We start from the raw sequence: 27,396 nt of genomic DNA on the forward strand, positions 1-27,396 counted from the left end.
CCTCTGAGCCTGCATAAGCCATACACCCATGAAACCAACCATACTTTATAATGTAAATATTTCCCTCTTCCCATTCTACCTTCCATTATTCTATTGCCCTGTCCCCTGTGACCCACACCAAAAGGGCTGCTTAAGAAAGGAAGGAATCACTAAATGTTATTGAGACGTCATAGAATCTTAGCACTGAAAGAAAATTTAGAGATCTAGTTCAATCCTCTCATTTTAAAGATGATTACATTCCAAAGAGATGAAGAGGCTCTCCCAAAGTCCCCAGCTAGTTATGTCTCAGACTGGACTGGATCTAAGTATTCTCATCTACCAGACCAAGGCTCACTCTCTTACGCAGACTCCATGAGAGGTATTTTAAGAAACGAGTTTTCCCATCTGCTCAGGATATACTTTGCCCCATTTTCTCTACAAGAGAAGGGTACATGTTTGTGTTACATTTGAGTACCAGGTGTGTGCTGGGCATTACACTTGATGTTTTATACATAATACCTCAGTTAGCAACAAGCTCAGAAAATCATTATATTCTCCCCATTTTTCAAATGAGAAAAATTGAGAATCAGAACGTGAATTTTAGTCAGTAAATGGGAAGACAAGAATTTGGGCAAGTCTGTGATTCTAAAACCCAGTCTCTTTCACTATATCATTCCTAAATTTTAGGAAAGCTGAATCAGCCTGTATTTCCTGAACATTGGTCTTGTTTTTGGTCAGCTCTGGGTGATCTTGGGGACTCTTTCCAGGCTGTTTTCTTCAAATTTATGAGGCTTGCTACTGCCTTGGTGTCTTTGCTCCAGGGTGTTTCCTCTGCTTTAAACACGCTTCCCCCAGATATTTCATGAAAAACAGGACCATGTGTTGGATAGGTAACAGGGGATCTGATCATTCAGGGTCTTACAGGTCATTGTAAGAACATTGGCTTTTTCCTCTGAGTGAAAATGGGAGCCATTGCAGCAGTTTGAACAGAGAAGTGACGTATCAGATTTAGGATCCTTCTGGCTGCTGTGTAGAAAAAGAGACTAAAGGGATGGAGTGGGGAAGGTAGAAGTTTGTAGGCTTTTCAGAGAGTTGTAACAGTAATCCAGGAAAAAGATAATGGTGTCTCATACTAAGGTGATAGCAGTGGAAGTGATGGAAAGTGGCTGGATTCTGGAGTTATATGTGTATGTAAATACTGTAGTTTTAACTTCTTGTTATGGAAAATCTCAAATACATACAAAAGTACTACAGAGATGAGTATAATGAATTCCTATGTTCCTATTCAGTGAACCTATCATGGGTTATGTGTCAGGCACTTCGCAACAGCTGCAGGAATTGCCAACTTGTATCAATCTTCCTCCCCAACCCTAGACTGGGGAGAAAGCAATTTGAAGCAAATCCCAGATACCGTATTGCATGTGTAAATATTTCAGCTTCTACTACTCCAACTGCTTCTGACTGCCCCAACATTCTGCTGTTTACCCTATGGTTTCTGCTTGTTCATAGTTTCAGGTACTCATGACTTCTAATTACTGTTTGCTCTATTTGTCCTCCTTAAGCTTTTTTCCTTCCTATCAACTACTAACTCTGTACTTCTCAAATTCAAACTCCCTAAAAAGAGGTTCTTGTGGGTTCAGTTAGTTGTTTTTTTTCCTTCTACACAGAGCTCATGATCTGGCCCAATTGTGGTCGATTGGCTGCTCTTGGGTCAGGGACCCTCTTTTGGCCAACCGCGGTGGTGTAACGACAAGGTTAGTTTTCCCATAAAAGGGTTATTGAAATGGAAGTCACTTAACATATAATAGGCTGCTCTCCAATACTAATACATAGTGGAAATTTAATTCTAGAAAGGATATAAACGGTGAAAAAAGTAAGTCTGCAATGAGACTAGAAATAGATGTGTCTCATCACTGAGTACCGTTATTTTACAGTCTGACCTGACTCATTTAGAGTGCTATTCTTGGGTGCCACTGAGGAATTAAGCACATTTTTTTCTTAATATATTTTTGTTTATAACAGGCTGAGTAATAGCATAGATAATAATGATCTAGGCTGAAAGTCAAGACCTACATTTAATTCTTCTGTTCATCATGGACTTTGTAAAATATTAGACAAGATAATAAACTTCTTTGTGCCTTTGTCTCTCTCCAGTGAGATTAATACCTACCTTTTCCTGATTCATATATGGTAGACACATAAGATTAGAGGGATAGAAGCATATTGAGCTTTTATGAAGAGAAGCGTGTGAAAATCTGAATAATTACTATTTCCTATGTGAGGATTTTTATGAAATTATAAAATGAACATAGATTTAAGGTTTTTTTTGTATGAATTTGAGAAGTACAAGTATAGTTTTGTGACATGGGTATATTGCATAGTGGTAAAGTCTGGGCTGTAACCATCGCCCCCTGAATAATGTACATTGTACCCATTAAGTAAGTCCTCATCCCGCAGTGTATATGTTTATGTGAAGAAAACCACCACAACAACAAAAAAGAAAGGGGGTGGTTAAAAATAACATTGATAACTGATATCTCCATTGTTCTCAAAGACTAGTTAGTGGACAGGCTGCATCAGAATCACCAGGAAATTTTCTAGAATTCTTGGTTCTATTAGCGATTCTGACAGAATAGAATAACAGTGGAGATTAAGAATGCAGAAACTGTTTAAGTTTCTCAGATGATCCTGATTTTCAGCCAAGCCTGGGAATCACTGATATGTAGAAAAATGTAATACAATAATTTAATTTAACTTAGTACATCATTTATTTCCTGTCATCCTATTCAAAGTGGTATGTATTGGGAAATATCTATCCCCAGGGAAGAGGACTGGGAGGATATCTGTAAAAATCAGAATGACAGTTATCTCTGGATTATGAGTTATGGAAATACTTATTTTACATTTATGTTTCTTATTTCTAAGTTCTCTGGTTGAGCATATATTATTTTTATAATAATAGATATTACTTACAACCAGTGCCAGAAAATTATTCACAACCAGTACAAGATGTTAAAGAGTCATATGCAACCTATGTTTTCAGTTTATCAAATGTAAAGAAAAAAAGCAACTTGATAGGCTAAGGCAGGAGGATCACTTGAGGCCAGGGATTCAAGACCAGCCTGGGCAATATAGCAAGACCCCATCTCTAAAAAAAAAAAAAAAAAAAATGAAAAGAAAAGAAAACAAAAATTAGCTGGGCATGGTGAAGTGTACCCATAGTCCTAGCTGCTCGGAAGGCAGAGGCAGGAAGATTGCATGAGTCCAAGAGTTTGAGGTTACAGCGAGCTATGATCTCTCCACTACATTCCAGCCTGAGAGACAGAGGAAGACCCTCTCTCTAACAAAACAATCTGTCAATTCATATTCACATACTTTTTGTTTTAAAAGGCAAGGCTACATATAAAGCAACATGGACACAATATTTATTTTTGTTTTTTAAAATGTCACAAATTCTTTTAGTAAATATATGTCTTAGAGAATATAAAACAAATTAAATCCTAATTAGCTTTTACTTCTTTTGCTTTGGCACGAATGGAAATATACCAATGTTTATAAAAGGACCAATCAGTCAGTAACCTTATACTTGATGGGGTGAAAGAAACAGTTCTGGTACAATATAGATCTTCTGTCCAATTTGTATTTTGGGCTGTGCTCCAAGAATAATGTTCAGTCCTTTTTAAAGATCCTCTTGGCCTCTACTCCTTCATATACGTAAGTCTGAAAGGTGTTAACAAACAGAAGAATTTATCTTTAAGATTTACATCTAAATTAAGAAAAATATTGGTATTATTATAGTTTTATACTATATGAGTTTATACTATTTTTGTATTATATATATTATATGAGTATGAGTTTATACGATTTTTTCTTGTACTTGATAGCAAGATTTTATACAGATATAGGATACAGCCATTTTAAAACGCTTGTTGGTTTGTAGTCGTTTACATTTTCAGTTAAAATAGGCATTGATCATTTGACATATATAAGTTCTCTTTAGTAAATAGGCATCAGAAAATAGCTATACAATATTTTTTAAATCAGTAAGATTTATGAGAAAAGAAGTAGTCTGTTTACTGAAGATCTAGCTCAGCAGTGATAAAAATTATTGTTTTGTAGTAATTTTTGCCTTTTGAAAATAGCTATAAATGTTACAACTCACCTGGACTAGTTCATCGCCTATAATTTCTCGGACAGTATTCAGTTCATTTCCATTGTCTGTCCGTTTGAATTTTCCAACAAGTTTATTTCCCTCAAGGCTCCAGGTCCCCTACATAATAATGATGATAACAATAATGGCATTTATTAGGGTCTTACACATGTCAGGCACTGTTCTGAGTTCTGTAGACACAGTTTTTCATTTAATCTTCATGGTGACCCTATGAAATTGATACTGTTATCCTACTTTACAGAAGAGGAGACTGTAAAATGGCCCAGTGATTCACCTAAAGTTACATTCAGGATTGAACCTAGACCATTGGGCTACAGAGTATGTGTTGATAACCATTATGCTTGTTTTCTTAAATAATTTCCATATGCTGAATTTTAAGGCAGATGAGCAGGGCTTCTTTCTGAATCTTTCATGTTACATATCCAGAAATATAGTCATGGTTAACTTATTAACATGGTTAATAAGTTTCATAGAGAGGTTAACAACTCTGTGCTTGTTTTAATTTGTGTGATTGTGGAACTAATTAAAGAAAGGCATAACTGATAAAACATTCAGTAGTTAAATTGTCATTACAAACATATGTAATTTAAATAGAAAAATGTTGAGGCTAAAAAAGTTTTTAAAAAATTTGTTGAAAATGATGACTTCCTAAAATGTGTTATCTTAAACGTGAAAAGGTACACTCTCAATGACCTGCACTACATCAAAGCTTGCCATTTGGTAACTCACTCATTTATTCGTTTGTCCATTTCTTTTATTATTTCAACATATTAAATTACTATTACAGTTAAGTTACATATTAACTCTAAAAGCTTCTGTTGGTGTACTGTTTAAAAACACAGTTTTGATTTTTTTTATGAATAGGTCTATACTCAGTCATTCAAAAGATATTTTTTCTAATTCTTATTGTTCGATTCAGATTCTTCACAGATGCATATAAAAATAAAAGTGTAATACTTAGATAACCCTGCCAATTTGTGCAATATATAACATAGACAAACTTCATTGGCTTCTTCAGTAAATGAAGGAGACCTGCATTAATTAAACCAACCAATGAAATAGAGCAGAGATCATTTTAATATTGGGTAGAAAAATCAAGAATGCATTGCTCATAAAAAAAATTCTTACACTGAGTTCAGTTCCGTCTGCTAGGTTGTAATTAAAGGTGACACCAAGTTCAAAAACAACTTCAATGTTTCGAAAAGTGCTTGATTCTTTGACTGTGAATTTATTTCCTTCTTGTGTAATTGTCAGCTTCAAATTGTCATGAGCTGCAAGCTTCCTTTTCACTAAATTAACACCTGCAAAAGGTAAGACAATGGAGAAAATAAAGTCAAATCCCATAAGAAGCGTTTATTTTTCCAGGTTATGTTTTGTTTGTTTATTTTGAGGGTGGGAAGAAAACTCGGTAGCATTGCCTTTGCATAAGAGCATTCAGATTGCTTCTATAGAAGTTCAGTTTCAATCAGATCAAGAGAACTGGTTAAAGTTGTTTTTCCAAAACTTGAGAAAAATTAAGTACAGTACAGAATTATAGAATCTTAGAGCTGAACAACTTTAATAAGATTAACAAACTGTTCATTTCAGTGTTAAGTAAATTAAGTTCTAGAAATATCAAATGAAGGATTAAAATGTATATTCATATATTTATGAGGAAGCACATATTTAATTCTACATATACCGTATTCTTTTTTCTTAAATGCCCCTTTGTTTTTCATAGTGGCTTTAAAATTTTGAACTTCATAATTCTCTTTGTTTCTTGTGGCATTTCTGACACAAAAATGAGAAAATTAGCAAATGTTATAGCCAAAATCACTGTAAGACTCTACAAATTTTATAAATTTAAACTTAGAATTCCTAAACTGTAAGCTATAATTGATGCAGATTTTTCTTTTAGGGGAATGACACAAATTTGTTTGCCTATCTTATGTAGTATATGGGCTGCCAGAGTATTGGTATCAATTTATAAATCAGTTAAATTAAGCTTCCCTGAAGAAAATACATAGCTTCTCAAGATTATTCCAAAACTTTTGTAAGTTAGAAGAAATAAGAATTAAATCTAACTTATTCAGAGCTATAAATTTTAAGAGAACCTTTTTCCATTACTTTCTTATATGGTCTTTGCTTTTCCATCTCCTAGAATTTAACATTTTCAAATCTGGAAGTTATCATTATACACTGCCATTTTCTTACTGTAAACAACAAAAAAGTCATTTTTCAGTTAAAGAGTGAAGGAAACATATCTGGATCTTTTTGGTGTGTTTCAGAGGACAGCACTCAAAGAATCTTTTCTTCCATTAGTGAGATAGTGGATTCTTCCTAATGTAAGAAGTAAGAATATGATTTCCCTCCTCTGAACATCTTCTGGATCCTCACTACCACATTAGGAGCTATCTGTAAGCTATCTGTTATCTCCTAGAGATTTAGGAGTTAGAAAGAAAAATGTTTGTAAGAAAGCAAAGAATAAGCCACAAAGAAATAAAGTCTTTACCCATTTTTTCCATGAACTTATCATAGTTTTCACTCCGGTCTACCTTCCAAGTGCCATTAAATGCCATGATTTCAGTTGAGTCAGCCTCCAGGCAACTAGAGATTCAGGTCTGTCCTTGGGCAAGAATTTATTATATTTCTTATCTTAGAAGCAACCCTATACTGTGATGTGGAAGTTTAAAGTTCAGGAAATCACCTAACTACTCTATGTCAAGCAATTAATTCTTATTAATTAATAAGAATTCTTATTAATTAATAAGAATTCTTATTAATTAATTCTTAATTAGTTAATTCTCATTCTGTACATTCCTGAGATCTTCTGAAATTCAACTGAATTAAAACATGAGAAGCATACCTATTCTGTCTTCAAGTACAGTTTGTGGGCATACTTATTTCAAGAATTAGAATGCATGCTATCAGAAGATTGTTTTTCTAAGTTCAAAGTGCACACTGTGTTGGAGCTAATATAATTTATAGTGTAAGTCAGATAATATCTGGGAAATGAGACCATGACCTGTCTCTTTTTCATAGCAGCAATTATCTTATAAAGTAAGACTTTATGATGAAATACAGTTGAAAAGTTAGTTAATAAGATTCGTTTTCTAATATGTCTTTTTGCATTGTGTTTAGCATTGCCAGGAGTTTGGATAAATATCGTGGCACTTGGTACAGTGCATGACACGCAATAAGTGCTCATTAATTTTTGTCTTGATCCTGAATGGTGATAGGCCACTGAGCAAAATTTCAAGAGGTACAAATGAGGCTGGATAGTATAAAAACTTGCATAAAAGAATTAGCTTTAAACATCTGCTATGTGCAGAGAGGACAAAATCCGGTTTTAGCTGTGCCATTAATTAAAACCACTCCTTCGTTTCAGTCTCACTGCCTCTCATCCCCAAACCCAGTAGAGTCAGAAGCCACAGCTCAGTATGTATGTGTGTTTAGGGTATAGAGGGTAGCTAGAAAGGTACAAAGAAAAGGTCACCATATCTCTCCTTTCCCTACTTCACGCTGCCAACCTGGAACAGGCCAAGCTTGGGGAGGAAACGTGGTGTGAAGTAAAGAGTTTTAATTACTAGTCTTAAGATGTTTATTACTAAAATGAGTCTATTATTGTGATTGAATGTGACCAGATAACATCTTATTAACTAAGGCTCAGGAAAGAAGCTCTAGGGCTTGCCCAAGATATTACTTAGGGTCCAGGGAAGATAAATCTAACAGATTTGAACAGAACATTGGGGAATAGAATCCCGGTTTTTAAATTTTGGTATTATTTTATATTTTGATTTTTAAAAATCTTTTAAACATTTTTGATATTGTTTGATTTTTTTATTTCGAGTTGCCCACTTTTTATTTTATTAAGTAAGCACTTTAAAAAGCAAACTATTTTCTACTAACTCTATTATTTCGTTAAAAAAGAAAAAGAGTTGCCTGGTGCAGTGTTTCTTGCCTGTAATCCCAGCTATTAGAGAGGCTGAGACAAGAGAATCACTTGAGGCCAGGAGTTCGAAACCAACAGTTTGAGGCCAGCCTAAGCAACATAGCGACAATCGGACTCTAAAAATTATAATAAAATAAATTAGCCAGGTATAATGGCACATGCCTGTAGTCCCAGCTACTTGGGAGGCTAAGGCAGGAAGATCTCTTGAGCCAGGAGTTGGAGATTGCAGTGAGTTGTGATCATGCCAGTCCACTCCAGCCTGGGCAACAGACAGACCCCATCTCTAAAAGATAAATAATGTTTTAAATGTCAAAAAAGGAACGAAAAAGAACACACATACACACTTATGAGCTGGGGACAAAGGTCATAATGGGAAGTCCTTTACATTCATAATTTAAGCTTTACTTTCAAAATTGGGTACATTGTGATTTTTTTCTCTTTTTTCAGAGAATTAAAACCTTATCACTTGGGAGCAATCAACCTAATATACTTTCAACTTGGAGGGAAGTAGAAAAGTTTGTTTGAAGCTAAGGACTAATAGTCTTTCAGGTAGTTGACTGGTTATGGTGATTTGTGAACTCTGAAGCCTATGGAGAATGAATCCAATCTTCCTTTCTAGGTCAGAAAAATAGGTATATCTGGTCACTGAAATAGAAATGTGGTAGAGTGAAAAGAACATGTGTTTTAGAAACAAAACCCGTTGACTTGGGCTTCAGTGCTGACTAGACATACTTACTCTGCAGAATCTTCGTCAGATTACTTACTCAACCTCTCTGAGCCTCAGTGTTCTCGTCAATAAAATGAAGGCAATAATAATACCTGATATGCATCTTTTATGAACAAATTCCATAAAGCACCCACCTGAACAACTTACAGTAAAAGGTACTCATTAAACCTCTGTTTCTCTCCTAACTCTCTGACAAAGGAAATCTAGGAGCAATAACAATGTTTTAGAAGCATCCTAGGTCTCAAACCACTGTGATATTTTGTTAAGAAAACTCATGTCGTTCTGGTGTTTATGAGAAAGTCACCTAAAAGTTACTTAGGTATTTTATGATTTGCACTAGTGATCCACTTGGGACTGGCTATGCCTTGGATTTGCCTGTTAAGGATAGTATTGCACTGTATCACCCTCTGGGAATACATCTTTCCACTATGTGATCTCATAGCGATTGAAATGAAAGTGCCTGACTCAGGAAGGAAGGTTGGCAGGAAGAAACTAAAATGGCTTACCATTTTCACCATGACCTCACCTGTGTCTCATGGCCACTTTAAGCTTCACAGAAGGATCCACATAGGATCAATGGAAAGCAAGCAACGCTGCTTCTCACACAAGCCTGGTAACAAAATAAGCATGTTAAACTTTCAGTCTTAAATTTATATCAGTAGCAGTGACCTAATTTAACATTAGGTAGGACATCCTGTAATCTCTGTAGAGTGGCATCAGTGGTTTTTTTTCCTTAATGCTCAGATTATATTTTTAACATTACACTTTTCCTTCTCCAGCTCCCCGACTCTGGCTCCTCAGTTTTTATCACTTATCTGTAGTCCATCTAGAAAAGAATAAACAGAACTTAGGGGCCAGTTTCCCTACAGATCTTTCCTACTGATGATATGATTGAGCCAACCAGCTAAGGGCAGACCCAGCCCTTTCTTTTCCATTTTGATAGTATTAAAAGACTTGAGTATTGCAGTTCGGGGTCATAAGTGGACTAAGTATATGTGTGCATGTGGATGCAGATGCTATGGAGGTAGAGCTATAGCTATACCCTCTGTCTCTGGGCTCTGCAGTCAACATCGCCCACGGAGTGGTCTGGAAGAAGTGGAAATCAGCAGAAACTCCTGTGGATCCCTATTCCATTCCTCCAAGGGAAAGTACAAACCACAATCCTTAGCATGGTTTACAAAGCTACTACTTAAATCTCCGGTTGCTTTTTCCATTCCCTACTGTGTACTACAAGATCTAGATCTATTAAACTTCTTGCAGTCCCCAGTCCTCTGAATGTCCATGCCTCTGCTGCTTCAGGTCTCAGCTTGAATGCTGATTGCTCAAAGATTCTTGCCTTGAACTACCAAGATTGAGTCAGGCAACCCTTCTTCTCTCAGGTGAGACCCTCTAAAGGTCTCAGAGTAGCTCATAAAAGACACAGCTGATTCATAATAACCAAAGGAATATTGTTATCATGAAGTCCAGCGACATCATTAGCAAGGGCAGTAGGGTGTTAAAATCTCATCTCAAAGGAATAATGTTCTAGAGATCAAAAAATCCTTTTACCCCATTGTATAATAGAAGGGAGTGTGCTTGTAGAGTATTATTCTTCATATATCCTTATGGTGAAATAGCATTTTAAGGCATATTCTAATCATCTCAGAATTTGTGTATCCTATTTTTTGATCTCAAGTTGTTTAGCTTTTTGTGTGTCAAAAAATAGAAGTCTCTATCAGAGCTATATGAGGGAAGGATTTGAGGGACACATAGAAGGGGTAACAGGAAAGTCTTAAGGTTACTGTCAAATCCCTAGCAGTGAATGGGGAATGAGAAAGAATTCTAAAGTTGGCCGACAAAGCTTATTTCATTCTGTTTTAATGATTAGCCTCTAAATTTTAGAAATATGATGACCTATTTAATTAGGTTTTAGATTTTGTATCTGGGATGATTGGTTGGTTTTCTTTCAAAGAGATGATAAATGTACAGCAGTGTGCGGAAGAATGTCTACCATAGAGTGGTGAGTGTGGCTTACTAATTCTCATTAATAACAAAACAGCTTAAGAAAACAGCCATTTTAGAAGATTCATGTGCCCATTGAATGATTTTGCATGAAGGATTTATGACTCCTTCTTAGTAGTCTGTGTTTATTCCCAAAATGATGAGTCCCTTTCAAGCAATGTAGATAGGAGGTTGTTCATCTCCTGTGCCCCTCATACCACAGGTAGAAAGAGATGGGTTTGCATTATCATAGCTCCCTACTGCCACATCCAAACCAGTATGTTTCTGCCTTTTTCCAAATAAAATACTGTTTTTTGAGGCCACTCCCATTTGGCTGTGGTCCAGCCTACTTCATCATTGTTATCTGCCATCCACTCCCTCTAGCATTATCATCTACCATCTATCACTGAAAATCTTGGTACTTGGCTCACCATTATCTGTGTCCTGCCCTCATCCTGAGTGACCTCAAAGTCCATGTGGATAAGCCACTTGTCAGTCTGGCTTCACAGCTCCTTAGCCCCCTCATATCTAATGACCTTTACTTTTATGCTTTATCCACTTACATCCAGGGCTGTGTCCTGTGATCTTTCATCATTAAAGCTGCTCCTTCTGTTGTATTTAACATGCCACTCTGACCACAGCTTTCCATGCTCTCAGCTCCTTTATTTTCTCCTGCACATTAGTTGTTGGCTTGGAGAGAAATTTTCTCAGTTGTTGCCTCTATTTTCTCTCAAGTTAAAGCCCCCTCCTGTTTTATTTAAATTCTCTATTCAATTGATACCCTGTTTCCAATTTTAAAACTCCCTCACTTTTTCCTGCACTGACCTAGCTGCTATTAGGCATGCATGGTTTCTAGTCTTAGACTAATTATCAGCACTCCCTGGCAAGACTTCTGTGTATTTCAATCAGCTTCCTCCACATTTGCAACAATGGCTGTGCCTTTAATCACCCTCCTGTAGCCTTTTACCCTTGCCCTCAGCAGACAACCTGCACATTACTTCACAGAGGAAATAAACCATCAAACAATTCCCTCAATTTATGCCTTCTCAATTACAGAGTTACCTGCTATTACTTTCTTTACTCCTATTAGTTGTTGCACTTATGTATGAGGTTGTTTTTGCATTGCTATAAAGAAATACCTGAGACAGGGTAATTTATAAAGAAAAGAGGTTTAATTTGCTCATGATTGTGTAGGCTATACAGGAAGCATGGTGACGTGTACTTCTGGGGAGGCCTCAGGAAGCTTCCGATCATGGCAGAAGGCAAAGGAGAGCAGGCACATCACATGGCAAAAGCAGGAGCAAGCGAGAGGGGGAAAGTGCCACATACTTTTAAATGACCAGATTTCATGAAAACTCACTATTGCGAGGACAGTGTCAATGGAATGGTAAACCATTCATGAGAAATCTGCCCCCATGAGCCACTCACCTCTTACCAGGCCTCACCTCCAACATTGGGGATTACATTTCAACATAAGATTTGGGTGGGGACAACATCGAACCATATCAACCCACTTTTTTCTTTCAACATATATTTTAATTCCTACTATGGTCTAGGCACTGTGCCACATTATAAACAGAAAGATAAACACATACAGTTTCAGTCAAGGGAAAGCAAGGCTTGAAATTGCAATAGTGTGTCACACGTAAAGTTTTTTTTTTTTTTTTTGGTTTTGTATTTTTTTTTTCCTGTTTCTTATCACCCCCTCTTTCTTTTTTATTTATTTGCTTATTTGGGTGAGGTGAGATGTGAAGACGATCAAGTCTCTCCCATTAGACATGAAGATACCTAAATTCTGTTGACATTTCTAGAACCTACTCAATCTTTCTCCTTCTCTTTATAGCCAGGCTTCTTGAAAAAATAATCTGTACTTTTTGTCTTCACATGCTTATCCTTCATTAATACCTCAATCTACTGCAACGTGGCTTTCATATTCACCAGTCCACTGAAACTACTCATTAAGGTCATAGATGAATTTTTAGTTGTCAAACCCAATGCACATCCTGGCCCTTATTTTATGTCATTGTACCATTGACATTGCTATGGGAGCTTACACCATCCTCCTATATGTAATTAATAACTGATGTCTGGCTTATCTGTTTAGTAATAGATGTATGTGTTTAACGGTGCCAGTAAATGTAGGGTGCTAATTCCTTCCTCACCAGTGGGGTGCATGAGACGCTATTGAAACAATTGGCAGCACAAATGGAATGGAGCAACCCTCATGCAGGATACCAGCTCAACTTGATCTACCTGCTGTCGGCTGATGGTTCCGTAACACATCAGCAGTCACCTGGGTCAGAACCATGAGCTGACGATGGGCCTTCCCTTTGGTCTGCACAGTGTTTTGTGGTCTTCAGGTGTTGTCATCTTCTCCCATACTAAAATGCTCTCATCTCCTAGACATGAATGTTTAATTGCACCCCAGCATGACATTTGACCTGTGCTTAGCAGGCAGTTTTGAGGCCCTGGCTTATTAATGAACAAAAGCACAGCACATAAGCCAACACTTAAGTCCTAATTAGCAAGAATCAGACTATATCTCTGTAGTCCCTGCATCTACTCTGGTCACCATCTCTGTATGCTTAGGGCAGCCATGTGAACATTATTTATTATTGTACACTCTAAGACAATAGTTATTATGTAGGCAGAAGTAGTGGCCTTGTTTGTTTCTTGTGCTGCTGCTCCCCTTGCTGCTGTCCCATACACCCTCCTGACGAGGTATACATCTATGGTGCCTCATGGTTCAGGCACTGATGAGTAAAGAAAATGGGAAGAAAGAGTTTGATATTAGCCCCTACCGAAGCATATGAAGAAGCGTCTCAGCTGCTTTCATTGAAAAATTCCTAGCGAGTGTGTGGGCTTTTCTGATCACTGCTGCTTCTCAGCATGTCAAAAGTCTAATCTTCGGACTGCAAGTCTTGACGGCCTTAGACATAATGGCCTTACTGCATGTGGAGCTAACCCCAGGAAGATGGAGTGGCACTCTCTGGAGGATTAGGTGGTCTCCTCCAATGTGGGTTGGTGGGCTCCTGAACTCTTTCCTTTAACCATGCAGAGTCTACACTGCCGGTGATCATGTGCCACGACTCTATAGATGCAGAAACTCAAAATATTCAAAATATTCTGAAACAGTTTCCGTTGAAAGGAAAGAGAAAAGCAGTCAGGTGCCATGCTCTGGTCAAGAGAACTAGTAGATGGCTCACAAGAACACTCTGTCGCTACTGCCTGTGCCTCTGTCACAATAAATATCCTGATCCTTCAGTTTTAAAGGTGCAGGGCCATTTTCCTCCTTTTCTTACTGGTAGTTCTCAAGATAACTGTATGATATGCTGGGAATGCAATATCCTGATAATCAGGTGACATTGGTCAGAACAGCCCAGGCTCTTATAGTCCCTGCTCGAAACAGAATGGCCTTTAATGCTTGTGTCCAGCAAACCACATCCCGGGAGAAAACCCAAGGTGGGCTGCTTTCTAGGGTCCCTCAGTTGTAGTGCAAGTGAAGCATTTATGGTCAAAACTCCATCCATCTGCTCTGGGTAGCCTTCCTGATCTTGTGATAGCGGTTCATATTGAATCCTAGACTTCTGTTGTCTTTTGTTTGCTATTTGTAAGTAATACATTCACTTCATGGAATTTATGTATGAATGTGTTTGGTCTCATTGTACTCAGAAAAGTTGGTAGCCATTGCACAGTGAACCCGCTTCATAATTGGTGAAAACACCTATGGCCCCCTTGTGCCACAGCAAGGAGGTTAATTCAGCCAAACATAAACTTCATGTTCGTAAAACCCTGTAGCACAATTATTGCCATGTAGGAGGCCTTTAACAATGGTGATGCTGATTTGAAGAACTCTGAAGGAAGAAATTTATACAAATGGGTTGGGTAAATGGGAGTCCCTCCTAACTTAAAGCAACCCTTACCCCCCTCCACCTAAAAAGAGTGGAGAGGCCGGGCATGGTGGCTCAGGCTTGTAATCCTAGTACTTTGGAAGGCTGAGGTGGGCAGATCACAAGGTCAAGGGTTCAAGACCAGCCTGACCAACATGGGGAAGCCACATCCCTACTAAAAATACAAAAATTAGCCGGACGTGGTGGCGGGCACCTGTAATCCCAGCTACTTGGGAGGCTGAGGCAGGAGAATCGCTTGAACCTGGGAGGTGGAGGTTGCAGTGAGTCGAGACCATGCCACTGCACTCCAGCCTGGGTGACAGGGCAAGACTCCAGCTCAGGGGAAAAAAAAAAAGTGGATAAGAACTGAAACAGGTTTAAAATTTCACCTAATTGGAAATGCAAAGTTTACAAAAATAATATTTAAAATAAAAGGTTAAATGAGTGCTCATTGAATTTTATGCCTCCACAAAATAGGTTGTGAATTAACTTCTACATTTGTTGAAAGCCACCAAAGTTGGGAAGCCTCTGTGTCTGAAATTCACATGTGGCTCAAATAAGAATTATACCTGGGGATACCCCAAAGTTTAAATATTGTATCCCCTATGATATTATGAGGAATTACTGTATATAAAACAGGTAGTCTTCCTTTAACTCTGAAAATCATATTATCTTGTCTAAATTCTCCATAACGCATCACTCTGCAGTAGTATCCTATAGTGGACATAGGTTTCCTGACCAATGAGCACTAAAATTAAGTGTGCGACTCACCTATGTTCTTATCAAAATGGAAATCCTCAAATCCCACCAGTTAGAATAACATGACAGAATGTCAGATTTTTGGAATATATAAGTTTTCTGTAAGGTTATTAGGTATTGATTCCATTTTATTAATAGATATAAATATATTTAGATACCTGTTTCTCCTGTGTTTTAGTATTAATAGGTTGTGTCTTTTAATTCATCCAGTTGGTCTAAGTTACCAAGTTTGTGGGTTATGGAGATTGTAATTTTCTTTATTATTTTATCATCCATGGGCTCTCTAATATAAAGGCCTCTTTTAATTCTTATATTATTAGGTTGGTGCAAAAGTAATTGTGGTTTTGGACCATGAATTTTAAATTTTTGTAACTATGCTGCAACACATCTTTATTAATCAAAATAGAACCCATTACAATGGGCTGGGTGCAGTGGCTCACGCCTGTAATCCCAGCACTTTGGGAGGCTGAGGCGGGCGGATCAGGAGGTCAGGAGTTTGAGACCAGCCTGATCAACATGATGAAATCCCGTCTCTACTAAAAACACAAAAATTAGCTGGGCGTGGTGGCATGTGCCTGTAATCCCAGCTACTCAAGAGGCTGAGGCAGGAGAATCTCTTGAACCCAGGAGGCAGAGGTTGCAGTGAGCCGAGATTGCACCTTTGTACTCTGGCCTGGGCAACAGAGTGAGACTCTGTCTAAAAAAAAAAAAAGAAAAGAAAAGAAACCATTACAATGAACACATTTTTGCCAATGAGAAATAAACTTGTTTATTCCATGCTTTCAGGGGTCGATGAATTCTTGGAAAGCATTTTCTGTAACCTGCTGGTTGTGTAAGTGTTTTCACTGCAAAAAGTTGTCAAGATGCTTAAAGAAGTGGTAGTTGGTTGGCGAGAGGTCAGATGAATATGGCAGATGAGACAAAACTTCATAGCCCAGTTTATTCAACTTTTGAAGCCCTGGTTGTATGACATGTGGTCAGGCGTTGTGGAGAACTGGGCCCTTCCTGTTGACCAGTGCTGGCTCCATGTGCTGCAGTTTTCCATGCATCTCATCGATTAGCTTGGCATGCTTCTCAGATGTAATGATTTCACCAGGATTCAAAAACTGTAGTGGATCAGAAGACCGGCAGCTGACCACCAAACAGTGACCATGACCTTTTTTTGGTGCAAGTTTGACTTTGAGAAGTGGTTTGGAGCTTCTTCTCAGTCCAACTACTGAGCTGGCTGTTGTATGAAATCCACTTTTTGTGGCATATCACAATCTGATCAAGAAATGGTTCATTGTTGTTTCATAGAATAAGAGAAGATAACACTTCAAAAGGATGATTTTTAAAATATTTGGTCAGCTCATGAGGCACCCACTTATTAAGCTTTTTCGACTTTCCAATTGGCTTCAAATGCCGGATGACCATAGAATGGTCGACATTCAATTCTTCACCAACTTCTCGTGTAGCTGTAAGAGGATCGAATTCAGTGGTTGCTCTCAATTGGTCGTTATCAACTTCCGGTGGCTGCCCACTACGCTCTTCATCTTCAAGGCTCTGGCCTCCTTTGCAAAACTTCTTGAACCACTGCGCTGTACATTAATTAGCAGTTCCTGGGCCAAATGCGTTGATGTTGTGAGTTGTCTTCCCTGCTTTAGGACCCATTTTGAACTCAAATAAGAAAGTCGCTTGAATGCTTTTTGTCTGACATCATTTCCATAGTCTAAAATAAATAAGTAATAAGTCATTAGCAAAAAAAAAAGGCAAGAAATGCCCATTAAAATGATGAATAACATAACCACATTTATTTAAGAGGGTATTCCAGTATCAAACAGCAAATTCCAAGAATGCAAAAACTGTCATTACTTTTGTACTCACCTTATAGTAATTTGCATGATTTCTTTTTTTCTTTGTTAGCCTGGCTTGATAGTTACCAATTTTGTTGATCTTTATGAAGAAACAGCTATTGTCCTATTGAGTTCTTCTGTTGATTTTCTGTTTTCAGTGCCATTGACTTGTCATCTTGTTTTTATTTCTTTTGAGTGAATTTGGCTTATATTGTTCTTTTTTTTTTTCTTTGAGACTTAGTCTCGCTCTGTCGCCCAGGCGACCTCGCTCTGTCGCACGAGGTCAGGAGATCGAGACCATCCTGGCTAACACGGTGAAACCCCGTCTCTACTAAAAATACAAAAAATTAGCCGGGCGTGGTGGCAGGCGCCTGTATTCCCAGCTACTCGGGAGGCTGAGGCAGGAGAATAGCTTGAACCGAGGAAGTGGAAATTGCAGTGAGTCAAGATCATGCCACTGCACGCCAGCATGGGTGACAGAGCAAGGCTCTGTCTCAAGAAAAAAAAAAACATATTAGCTGGGCATGGTGGTGCATGCCTGTAATCTCAGCTATTCGGGAGGCTGAGGCAGGAGAATTGCTTGAACCGGGACCCGGGAGGCGGAGGTTGCAGTGAGCTGAGATCATGCCACTGCACTCCAGCATGGGCGAAAAGGCGAGACTCTGTCTAAAACAAAAAGAAAAAAAAATTATATATATATATATAATATATACATATATATATATGTATGTATGTATGTATGTATTTGAAGTATTATCCCATGAGAGCAGGTGTTCCTCATTTAAATACAGAATCTGAATGGGGGCCCATGTCACACCTGCCATTTTTTCATCTTTGCAGCTGGGCTTTTCTCCTGTGCTGGACTCTGCTGTTTCCCACAAAGTGTTCAGAGAGTCTGCTCTGAATCCTACAACCAGGAGATGAGAAGCACAGAGTGACACCAGCAGGAGAACATAAAGATGCGGTGACAGTTGTCCTCCTCCTGCAGAGTCCAGAGCAGTGCACTCCTACCGCTGGTGCCCTAGCTAAGCCTGGGGGGCAGCATGCCCGATGATAGTCTGGGAGTGCTACAGTCAGGGTCCCCACAATGGGCACCCAGCCTGTGCCCTTGCACTCTGCATGACCGTGGCCATTGCCACCTCAGAGCCCCTGGGTACAGAGCAATGCATCCTACCAGAGCTGCATGTGAGGAAGGAGCACGTGAGTCCTGGGAAAGAGCTGAGGCCCTGCAGGGGGAGGTGGCCAGGATCGAGACCAGATGCCTGTGTGGAGAATCGTCTGTGGGTGTGAGTGGCACTCTGGGGTCAGTGCCCGGGTTCTGCTGCTCCCCCTCCTCAAAGGTCAGGGCCCGAGCAGGGCCTGGCGTGTGTGTGGCACCTGAAACTGCAGGGCCACCACCCAAGTGTGAGGCTGTCACGGGGACCTGAACACGGTGTCGTTTGCAGACCCCACCCATCCATTGGCCCCAAATCCTGGCCAGCTTCTGCCCAGGTGAGAGCGTGGAATTTGGAAGGTGGGTGTAAGCTGAAGCCTGTCCCCCAGTGGCTGACATACAGTGGTGACACTCTCTGTGTGGGGGAAAGAAAGAGAGATCAGACTGTTATTGTGTCTATGTAGAAAGACGAAGACATAAGAAAGTCCATTTTGGTCTGTACTAAGAAAAATTCTTCTGCCTTGAGATGCTGTTAATCTGTAACCCTAGCCTCAACCCTGTGCTCACAGAAACATGTGCTGTATTGACTCAAGGTTTAATGGATTTAGGGCTGTGCAGGATGTGCCTTAGTAAAAATGTGTTTGCAGGCAGTATGCTTGGTAAAAGTCATCGCCATTCTCCAGTCTGGAGTACCCAGGGACACAGTGCACTGCGGAAAGCCTCAGGGACCTCTACCCAAGAAAGCCTGGGTATTGTCCAAGGTTTCTCCCCACTGAGGCAGCCTGAGATATGGCCTCGTGGGAAGGGAAAGACCTGACTGTCCCCCAGCCTGACACCTGTAAAGGGTCTGTGCTAAGGAGAATTAGTGAAAGAGGAAGGCCTTTTTGCAGTTGATATCAGAGGAAGGCATCTGTCTCCTGCTCATCCCTGGGAATGGAATGTCTCGGTGTAAAACCTGACCAAACATTCTATTTACTGAGATAGGAGAAAACCGCCTTCTGGCTGGAGGTGAGACATGCTGGCGGCAATACTACTCTTTACTGCACGGAGATGTTTGTGTAAAGTCAAACATAAATCTGGCCGACGTGCACATCGAGGCACAGCACCTTTCCTTAAACTTGTTTATGACACAGAGTCCTTTGCTCACGTGTTTTCCTGCTGACCCTCTCCCCACCACTACCCTGTAGTCCTGCCACATCCCCCTTGCCGAGGTAGTAGAGATAGTGATCAATACATACTGAGGGAACTCCAGAGACCAGTGCCGGTGCGGGTCCTCCGTATGCTGAGCGCAGGTCCCCTGGGCCCACTTTTCTTCCTCTATACTTTGTCTCTGTGTCTTATTTCTTTTCTGAGTCTCTCATCTCCACCTTTCGAGAAATACCCACAAGTGTGGAGGGGCAGGCCCACTTCACTGTGATGCCGCTCTTGCCCTCACCTAGCTCTCTCATACCTGGGATTCTAAGGGGTCTGCCCCAGGGTTGCATGTCTACTGCCAATCAGAGATGAGCACGTCAATGCCTCCTGGATGTGGGGCTACTGGTGGTCAAGGCCTGGCAGTATGTGGAGGGTCTTCTCAGAGGGGCCATGGGGCCAGGGAATGGGACGGGGCGCTAACTCTACCCTGCACAGGAACCGCAGCCCCCAGCCAAGCCGGCCCAAGTATTCCAGGTGCTGTCCACCCTGCATGCACACTGCCAGGCTCCAGGTGGCCTGGCAGAGAGGGATGGCCTGGTGGGCAGCTGAGAAGCCAGAATGAAGGGGACATGCACTGCCATCCGCAGTCTGGCAGCCATGAGCAGGGAGGCTGTTGCCTGGTGAGTGAGGGGGATTGGGGAAGAGCAGGCAGCCCAGTGGGCCTGATTTACTAGTGAATGAACTGTGGGCAGAGCCACTCCTGGCTGAGGACTGGGGTTGGGGCAGTCTGTTTGGATCTCCTGGGCTCCAGGCTGCCAGCTGCCTGCCCAGGGGCTGAATGTCCTACTGTGACCTGTTTCCTCACCTGGCCCAGAGGACAGATAGGGAAGGCTTGTTTTGAGGATTAGGCAAGGTAATTCCAGTAAGCCCTCATTAGCTTGCCTATCCTCCAGGTCTTTTTGATCTCTTTTTTCTCTTCTTTGTTATGAAACTCTGGAGAATTATCCTCCAGCATGTCTTCAGCTGGGGAGGTGGAAAGCCTGGACCATGCCCTTGGCTTCAGGGCCCCTTCTGGGTGCCCCCTCCTCCTGGGGTTTTTAAAAGCATTTACTTAGCAACATGCCCTGTAGCTGAGAGAGCTGCAGAGAACCTCCTGCGTGTCCAAACCAGAACACTTTGTTCCCTGACCCCAGGCCCTCATCACACCCCAAAGCCCAAATCCTTTCAGGTGGCCAACTTCAGACAAGAGTCTGAACTCAATGCTTGTTTTCTGGGGTCTACACAGGCCCGTATGATGAGGCTACCTCCATTCTACCCTTGTGCCTCCCCCAATCCATTAGGGGCCTCAACTCCAGTGATCCCTAACAGGGAACAAGGTTCCCCAGGCAGGGAATGCAGCCCTCCCCAGGATGCTGGCCTGGCCATGTCCCAGTGGACATCAGTCCTGGAGCAAGAGGTCCAAGGCAGGGAGTTCCATCCCCCATTTCACCAGGTGTGGTGACCTTTCTGGGTTCCTAGCCTTCAAGATGGGATTTTTACACTGTGCCACAGTGGGGGAAAGCGAGGCACAGGGCCGGTGAGTGGGAAAGAAAGAAAACCTCTGCGACTAGGAAACGTGTCCCTTGCCCAGCACAGCCGCTCCAGGATAGCACCCTTTGGGATGTACCGCTGAGCTATTCTTGGCACGTGGCATGGCACTGTGGTGGAGGTCAGCAGCTTGTGGAGTTGGGGGTGGGGGTGCTGGCAGGAGCAGGTAATTCTGGACCCACCATGGGGAGGAAGGGGACATTGCCCCTTTCCCCACACCTTGGACACAGCAGGAATTTTCTTCTTTGATGTGTGTAGGCACCAATGCCTATGTGGGTGTGAGTGTGTCCTCCCCTTTTGTTGATGAAGAACCTTCCTGCAGCCGTTGGGGTGGGTATGGGCGCCACGTGTGCCTGGCAGCAGGGTGGGGCCTGCGGAGGCTTGGCTACTATATGTCCCGCTGCCACCTCCCCAGGGGAAGCAGACCCTGTGCCCTTAGTGCCCCTCATACCCAGTCCCTCACATTCGTCACTTGGCATCCCCCTGCTTGATTCTCCCAACTCCGCCCCTGCCAGTTTTCTCCAGGCCCTGTGGACCCTGGGATGGGATCAAAGGAGGCAGCAACTGTGCTGCCTGCCTCTGCCTGAAGTCAGGGATCCCTGGCCGCTACTGGCATCTGGTGGGCAGGGCAGGTGGGGAGGTCAGGGGTCAGCTTTTCCACTCCCCAGCCTGCACTGGCTAAGTCACCATGTGTAACTGGCCTGGAGGCTGATCTGTGTCCTCCACAGTCCCTTGATGCATTGTATTGAAGCCAATCCTTGTGTGAATGACATGACCTGTTGTTACCGCCCAGATCAAACCAGAACCAAAGGACTGTTGCGCTTGGGCCCAGAGCCTGGGGCTGAGGCTGCCATGACCACCCTGTTCTCTTCCTTCTGGGGTCCCCAGGAAGCTCCCAGGACTGAATGATCCCCACAAAACACAGTGGCCAGGATGGGAGGGCTGGAGGTCAACTCCCCCCGCCCCTGCCACCACAACCAAGAGGCCCCCATGGAGGTTGGCTCTAAGCCGTGGGTCCCTGTGGGATGCGGGCTCCCACGGATACTTCAGGGGATGAGCATGGGTCTTCCTGGCTGACACGAGGCTGGTGGGCACTGGGTGTGTGGGGCCTGTGTAGGTGGTTTGGACAGCACTGGGCCTAGCCAGGGAGCCAGAGACTGGTGTGGCCAAAGTGGGCAGCAATATGTTGCCTAAACCAAAACTACAGTGCAACCAGCCCAGCTGGTAGGGAGAAGGAGGTCTGCCTAGCAGGACCATCCACCCCTGTCCTAGCCCCAAGCCCAGACTGCCTGCCTGTACTGGACATTGCCTGGTCCAGGAGGCCTGGGCATGATGGTCAGGTGGTGTGTCCCTGGGTTCCAAGCCTTGGTGGTCCCTTGGGAGCTGAGCATCCTCTGGGCAGGAGGAGGGCCCACGGTCCACTGTTTGCATCTGTCCCTGGGGGTGTGCCCCCACCCCAGCTTCTCAGCCCGCACAGGGACGTGGCCAGGGCTCCTCACCTGCTCTGTGGCTCCAGCTGTGATCAGCTCACTGGGTGACTCTGACAGCTTCCTCCCCAAAGCTTGGGTCCTCCTCTGTGGGAATGGGGTGTCCCAGGCCCCCTGCAGGCAGGAACCCACCCCCAGCTCCTCTGGTGAGCCCTCCTGGGCTTTCTTACCTACTGGCTCGTGAGACCCGGTTGACCAAACTTGGTGACCTATTTTTATTTTGGCCTTTTTCTTAGTGTGTGTTTTCTGTAACTACTGCTGTGTAGAGCTTCTGTGAGTTTTAGATAGAGAATCTTGCCCACCCAGAGGTCTGTCCCCCCCCAGAGAGCCTCTACTTCGGCCCCCCTGGCTGGTCCTGCCTGTGCTCCGCTTGGTGTGAATGTTGAGTGTGATCGACCCACATGGCTGCTTGACCCTGCATCTCCTTCCTTCTTGTTGCTGAGGCCAGTTCTGTTCTCTCTTTTCCCACCTGAACTGCACTTGAAGCCAAGACGAAGGATGAGAAGTGGTTGCTAAGAAGGACCCTCCTGCAGCGAATCCGCTGTGAGGAGGCTGCGCTGGCCCAGCCTGTCATTTCCTTCTCTAAGCTCGTTCCAGAGGTCGGCAAGGGGCAGCCTGTCCCTGCCTGCTCCTGTGGCCTGTGAATCAAGAATGGATTTTACATTTCCAAATGGTTGAACAAATAAACAAATAACACTTCATGACACTGAGAAGTTTCCCTGTCCATAAGTAAAGTTTTATGGGGGTGCAGTCATGCCCATCTCTTCACAGGCCACCTGCAGAAGGCTGCTGTCCTGCAGCCATGGCAGAGTTGCATCCTTGAGGCAAAGATCAGTTGGCAAAGCTTGAAATACTGACTCCTGGCTCTTTAGGGAAACAGTTTCCAGTCCTTGGTTTAAGGGCTGTGTGGCAGGACCCCAGGATCTTGATCAGATTTTTCCTCACTCAGGGTCTGCTGTGGCCTTCGCTGGTATGTCTGCAAAGTCTGCGTGCTATGGTGCCTCTCATGGGGGCGTTGAGCTCTGCCGTGCTAGATTTCAGGGTGTCTGCCTCATGGTCATTTGTCTCACCAACAGAGACCCTGTGGCCAGATTCAAACTAGCAGGAACAGTTGGTCTTTGGCAGCAGGGATACCTTAGAGCTGAGCTGCCACCCACCCTGAGGTGGTCCCATGACACCCATTGTCTGGGTCAAGGTTGGGGCAGGGCTTGTGTCCTGAACTGCCCTGCGATGTGGATCGTAATAGCCGGGGAGGAGGGGGGTTGCTGTTACTCCCCATATCATGGGGGGTGCCTCACCCCCCTGCGATGTGGATCGTAATAGCCAGTTACTCCCCCCTGCAGTGTGTGTCCATTATTAGCAGTCTCTTTTGTTCAGGATATTAGGAACAATTTCATAGGTTGTGTGTACACAGCCTGCGATAGGAGAACGAATACCATCCTCTGCACCTCTGGATATTAGGAACCATATCACACAATGGGTGTACACTTTTTGTGAGATTTGGGGTAATGTCCTCCTGTGTTTCCCCGAATATTCGGAGAAATATCACAGGGCAGCTGTACACCCACTACTCTCTTGGTAGGAACATCATACTTTACCTACTGGAAATTAGGAGCAATATCACAGACTGGGTGTCAAACCACCGTAATATTGGAAGTGATATCATGCTCTCCCCGCACAAGTTATGAGGAACAATATCACAGGGGGGTGTGTACCTTCTCCGGTAGTGGGAGTAGTATCATCATCTCTTCCTTTAGATGACAGGAACAATGTCACAGGGTGGGTGTACACCCGGTGTGTCTTTGGAAGCAATGTCATTCTCTCTTCTTCTAGGTTTTATGATTCATATCACAGGCGGGGTGTACACCCCTTGTTATATTGGATGGAATCTCGTCCTCTTTCAACCTGTATCTTTAGAACAATATCCCATGGGGCTGTCCATCCCTTCAATATTGGTACTAATACCATCTTCTCCTTTCCTGGATATAAGAAATAATATCACAGGAGGGGTGTACACCCCTTGCAATATTGGTAGTAAGATCACCTCTCCCCTGTGGTTATTAAGGACAAAATCCCAGGGTGGCTGTACGATTACTACTTTATTGGGAGTAATATCACTCACTCACCCCATGGATATCAGGAACCATATCAATGAAGAGGTGTACACCCCCTTCGATATTGTCAGCCATGTCATCTTCTTCCCGCCTGGATATTAGGAACGATACCCTGGGGTTGGGGGCGGTGTACACCCACTGAGATATCAAAAGTAAAACCAGCCTCTTTCCCGCTGGATATTAGGAACTGTATCACAGGTGTGTGTGCACCTGGGATATTGAGAGTACTATCAGCCTCCACCCCGCTGCATGTTAGGAACAATATACGGGGGGAAGGGTGGTTACACCCCCTGAGATATTGAGAGCAATATTCTCTTTCCCCTGTACATTAGGAACTACATCACAGGGGTCTGTACGCCTTCTGTGATATTAGGATTAATGTTATCCTCTCCCCCACTGAATGTCAAAAACAATATCACAGAAGGGTGCACACCCCATGTGATATGGCCAGTTATATCATCGTCTCTACCTTTGGATACTAGGAACAACATCACAGAGGGTGTGTACACTCCCCTGGGATATTGGGCATAATGTTATCCTCTCTTCCCCTGGATATTAGGAACGATATCCCTGGTGGTGGGAGGTGGAGTACATTAAGAACAATTTCACTGGGTGGGTGTACACCCCCTGCGATATTGGGTGTAGTATCATCCTCTCTTCCTACGATATTAAGAACAGTATCACAGGAGGGTTGTACAGCCACAGTCCCTGTGTTATTGGGAGCAATAGCATCTTCTCCCCCTCTCGATATAAGGAACAATATCCCAGGGTGGGTGTACATCCTCTGTGATATTGGACATAATGCCGTTGTCTGCCAACGTGGATATTGGGCATAGTGTCACAGCGGGGTGTACACCTTCTTCGATATTGGGAGTAATATCATCCTCTCCTCTCAGGATTGTAGGCAAAATATCGAAGGGGTTTTACAAGTCATGCAGTATGGGCAGTAATATCATCCTCTCCCCACCTAGATGTTAGGAACTATATCACAAGCGGCTGTACACTTCTTGCTGCAATATTGGGAGTCATATCATCCTCTCCCATCATGGATATTAAGAACAATATTACAAAGGAGGTGTACACCCCCTGTGATATTGAGAGTAATATTATGTTCTCCCCTTTGGGATATTAGGAACAATATCACAGGAGGTGTGTACAACCCCTGCGATATTGGGAGTAATATCATCCTCTCCCCCTGAAAGTAAGAAACAATATCACAGGAGAATGTGCACCCCCTGTGATATTGGGAGTCATATCATTTTCTCTCCCTCTGGATACTCGGAACAATATCACAGTGGGTGTGTACACCCCCTGCGATATTGCCACTAGTATCATCGTCTCCCTCCCAGGATATAGGGAACAATATCACAAGGGGGTGTACACCCCCTGCTCTATTGGGAGTGATATTGTCCTCTCCGTCCCTGGATATTAGGAACAATATCTCTAGGGAGTGTACACCTCCTGCAATATTGAGACTAATATCATCCTCTCGCCCCCTGGATTTTAGGAACCATATCACAGGGGTGGTGTCCCTTGCAAAATCGAAAGAAATATCCTCTCCACCTTTGGATGTTAGGGACAATATCACGGGGGAGGTCTACGCCCCCTGCGATATTGGGAGTCATATCATCCTCTCCCACCCGGGATATAAGGAACAAGATGACCGAAGGGATGTACACCCACTGCGATAGTTTCAATAATGTCATCCTCTATCCCCTGGCTAGGAATAACATCATAGAGGGGTGTACACTTTCTTCAATATTGGGAGTAATATCCTTTCCCCGCCGGATATCAGGAACAAGTCTATTAATTATTAATATTAATAAATATAAAAATTAATAGTAATCATTGATATTAATAATCACAATAAAGATAGTAAAAATACTGGTTAACAATGTTAACGATTAGTATTAATAACAGTAATACCACTATTAATAATAAAATGATATCAGTAATTAATGTTACTTAAATCAATACTAAGTGATGTTGGTAATAAAATAATAATATTAAGAACTAATAATATTGTTAAATGACATTAATAATAATTTTAAGCGTGCATAATCATATATTTAAAATAATTATCCATAATTAATAATAGTATCCTATTAATAGTATCATTGATAATTATTAAAATTGATCATTGATGTTTAATAATTAATCATATTATTACTCCTAATACCACAGGGGGTGTACAGCTACCTGTGATGTTGTTCCCAATATCCAGGGATGGAGAGCATGATTTTAGTTTTAATATTGCAGTAGGGGTACACTCACCCTGTGACACTGATCCTAATATCTAGGAGGGTAGAGTATGACATGACTCCCAACATAGCAATGAATGGACAGCCACCCGGTGATACTGCTCCTAATATTCATGGAAGAAGCATATGATATCACTCCCAATATCGCAGGGAGGGTACAGCTCTTCTGTGATATTGTTCCTAGTATCCGGAGGGGGAGAGGATGATAATAATTCCAGTATCGCAGGCTGTGTTCACCCGCCCTGTGATATTGTTATTAATATCCTGGAAGGAAGAGGATGATATTACTCCCCGTAGAGCAGGAGGCATACACCCAGCTTGGGATATTGTTCCTAATATCCATGGAGGGGAGAGGCTGATATTACTCCCAATATGGCAGGGGGTGTACATC

General features: G+C 42.3%; 1 protein-coding gene and 1 long non-coding RNA gene across 3 annotated transcripts in view; one reads left to right on the plus strand and one right to left on the minus strand.

Annotated features, from left to right (window-relative positions):
• The window catches only part of LOC106998477 (uncharacterized), a 50,384-nt gene that overhangs the window by 14,310 nt on the left and 8,678 nt on the right, over window positions 1–27,396 (plus strand). The window lies entirely within an intron of this gene.
• Window positions 3,383–6,780, minus strand: FABP2 (fatty acid binding protein 2). The gene is made up of 4 exons (XM_015139143.3): window positions 6,642–6,780; window positions 5,279–5,451; window positions 4,142–4,249; window positions 3,383–3,699 (listed from the first exon to the last, which is right to left on the minus strand). Exons 1-4 carry the CDS (start codon window positions 6,706–6,708, stop codon window positions 3,649–3,651), a joined length of 399 nt encoding a protein of 132 aa, XP_014994629.3. The 5' UTR covers window positions 6,709–6,780; the 3' UTR covers window positions 3,383–3,648.

Source organism: Macaca mulatta, chromosome 5, assembly GCF_049350105.2.
Source record: "Macaca mulatta isolate MMU2019108-1 chromosome 5, T2T-MMU8v2.0, whole genome shotgun sequence".
In the NCBI taxonomy this organism is placed as follows: Eukaryota; Metazoa; Chordata; class Mammalia; order Primates; family Cercopithecidae; genus Macaca; species Macaca mulatta.

Excerpts from the sequence above, each read along its gene's own strand:
- FABP2 (XM_015139143.3), bottom strand. The coding sequence starts at position 6,708 with ATGGCATTTAATGGCACTTGGAAGGTAGACCGGAGTGAAAACTATGAT. Across the intron at positions 4,250-5,278 it reads CAGACGGAACTGAACTCAGT|GGGACCTGGAGCCTTGAGGG; the intron begins GTAAGAATTTTT and ends ATTATTATGTAG. Across the intron at positions 3,700-4,141 it reads TAGGCGATGAACTAGTCCAG|ACTTACGTATATGAAGGAGT; the intron begins GTGAGTTGTAAC and ends AACACCTTTCAG.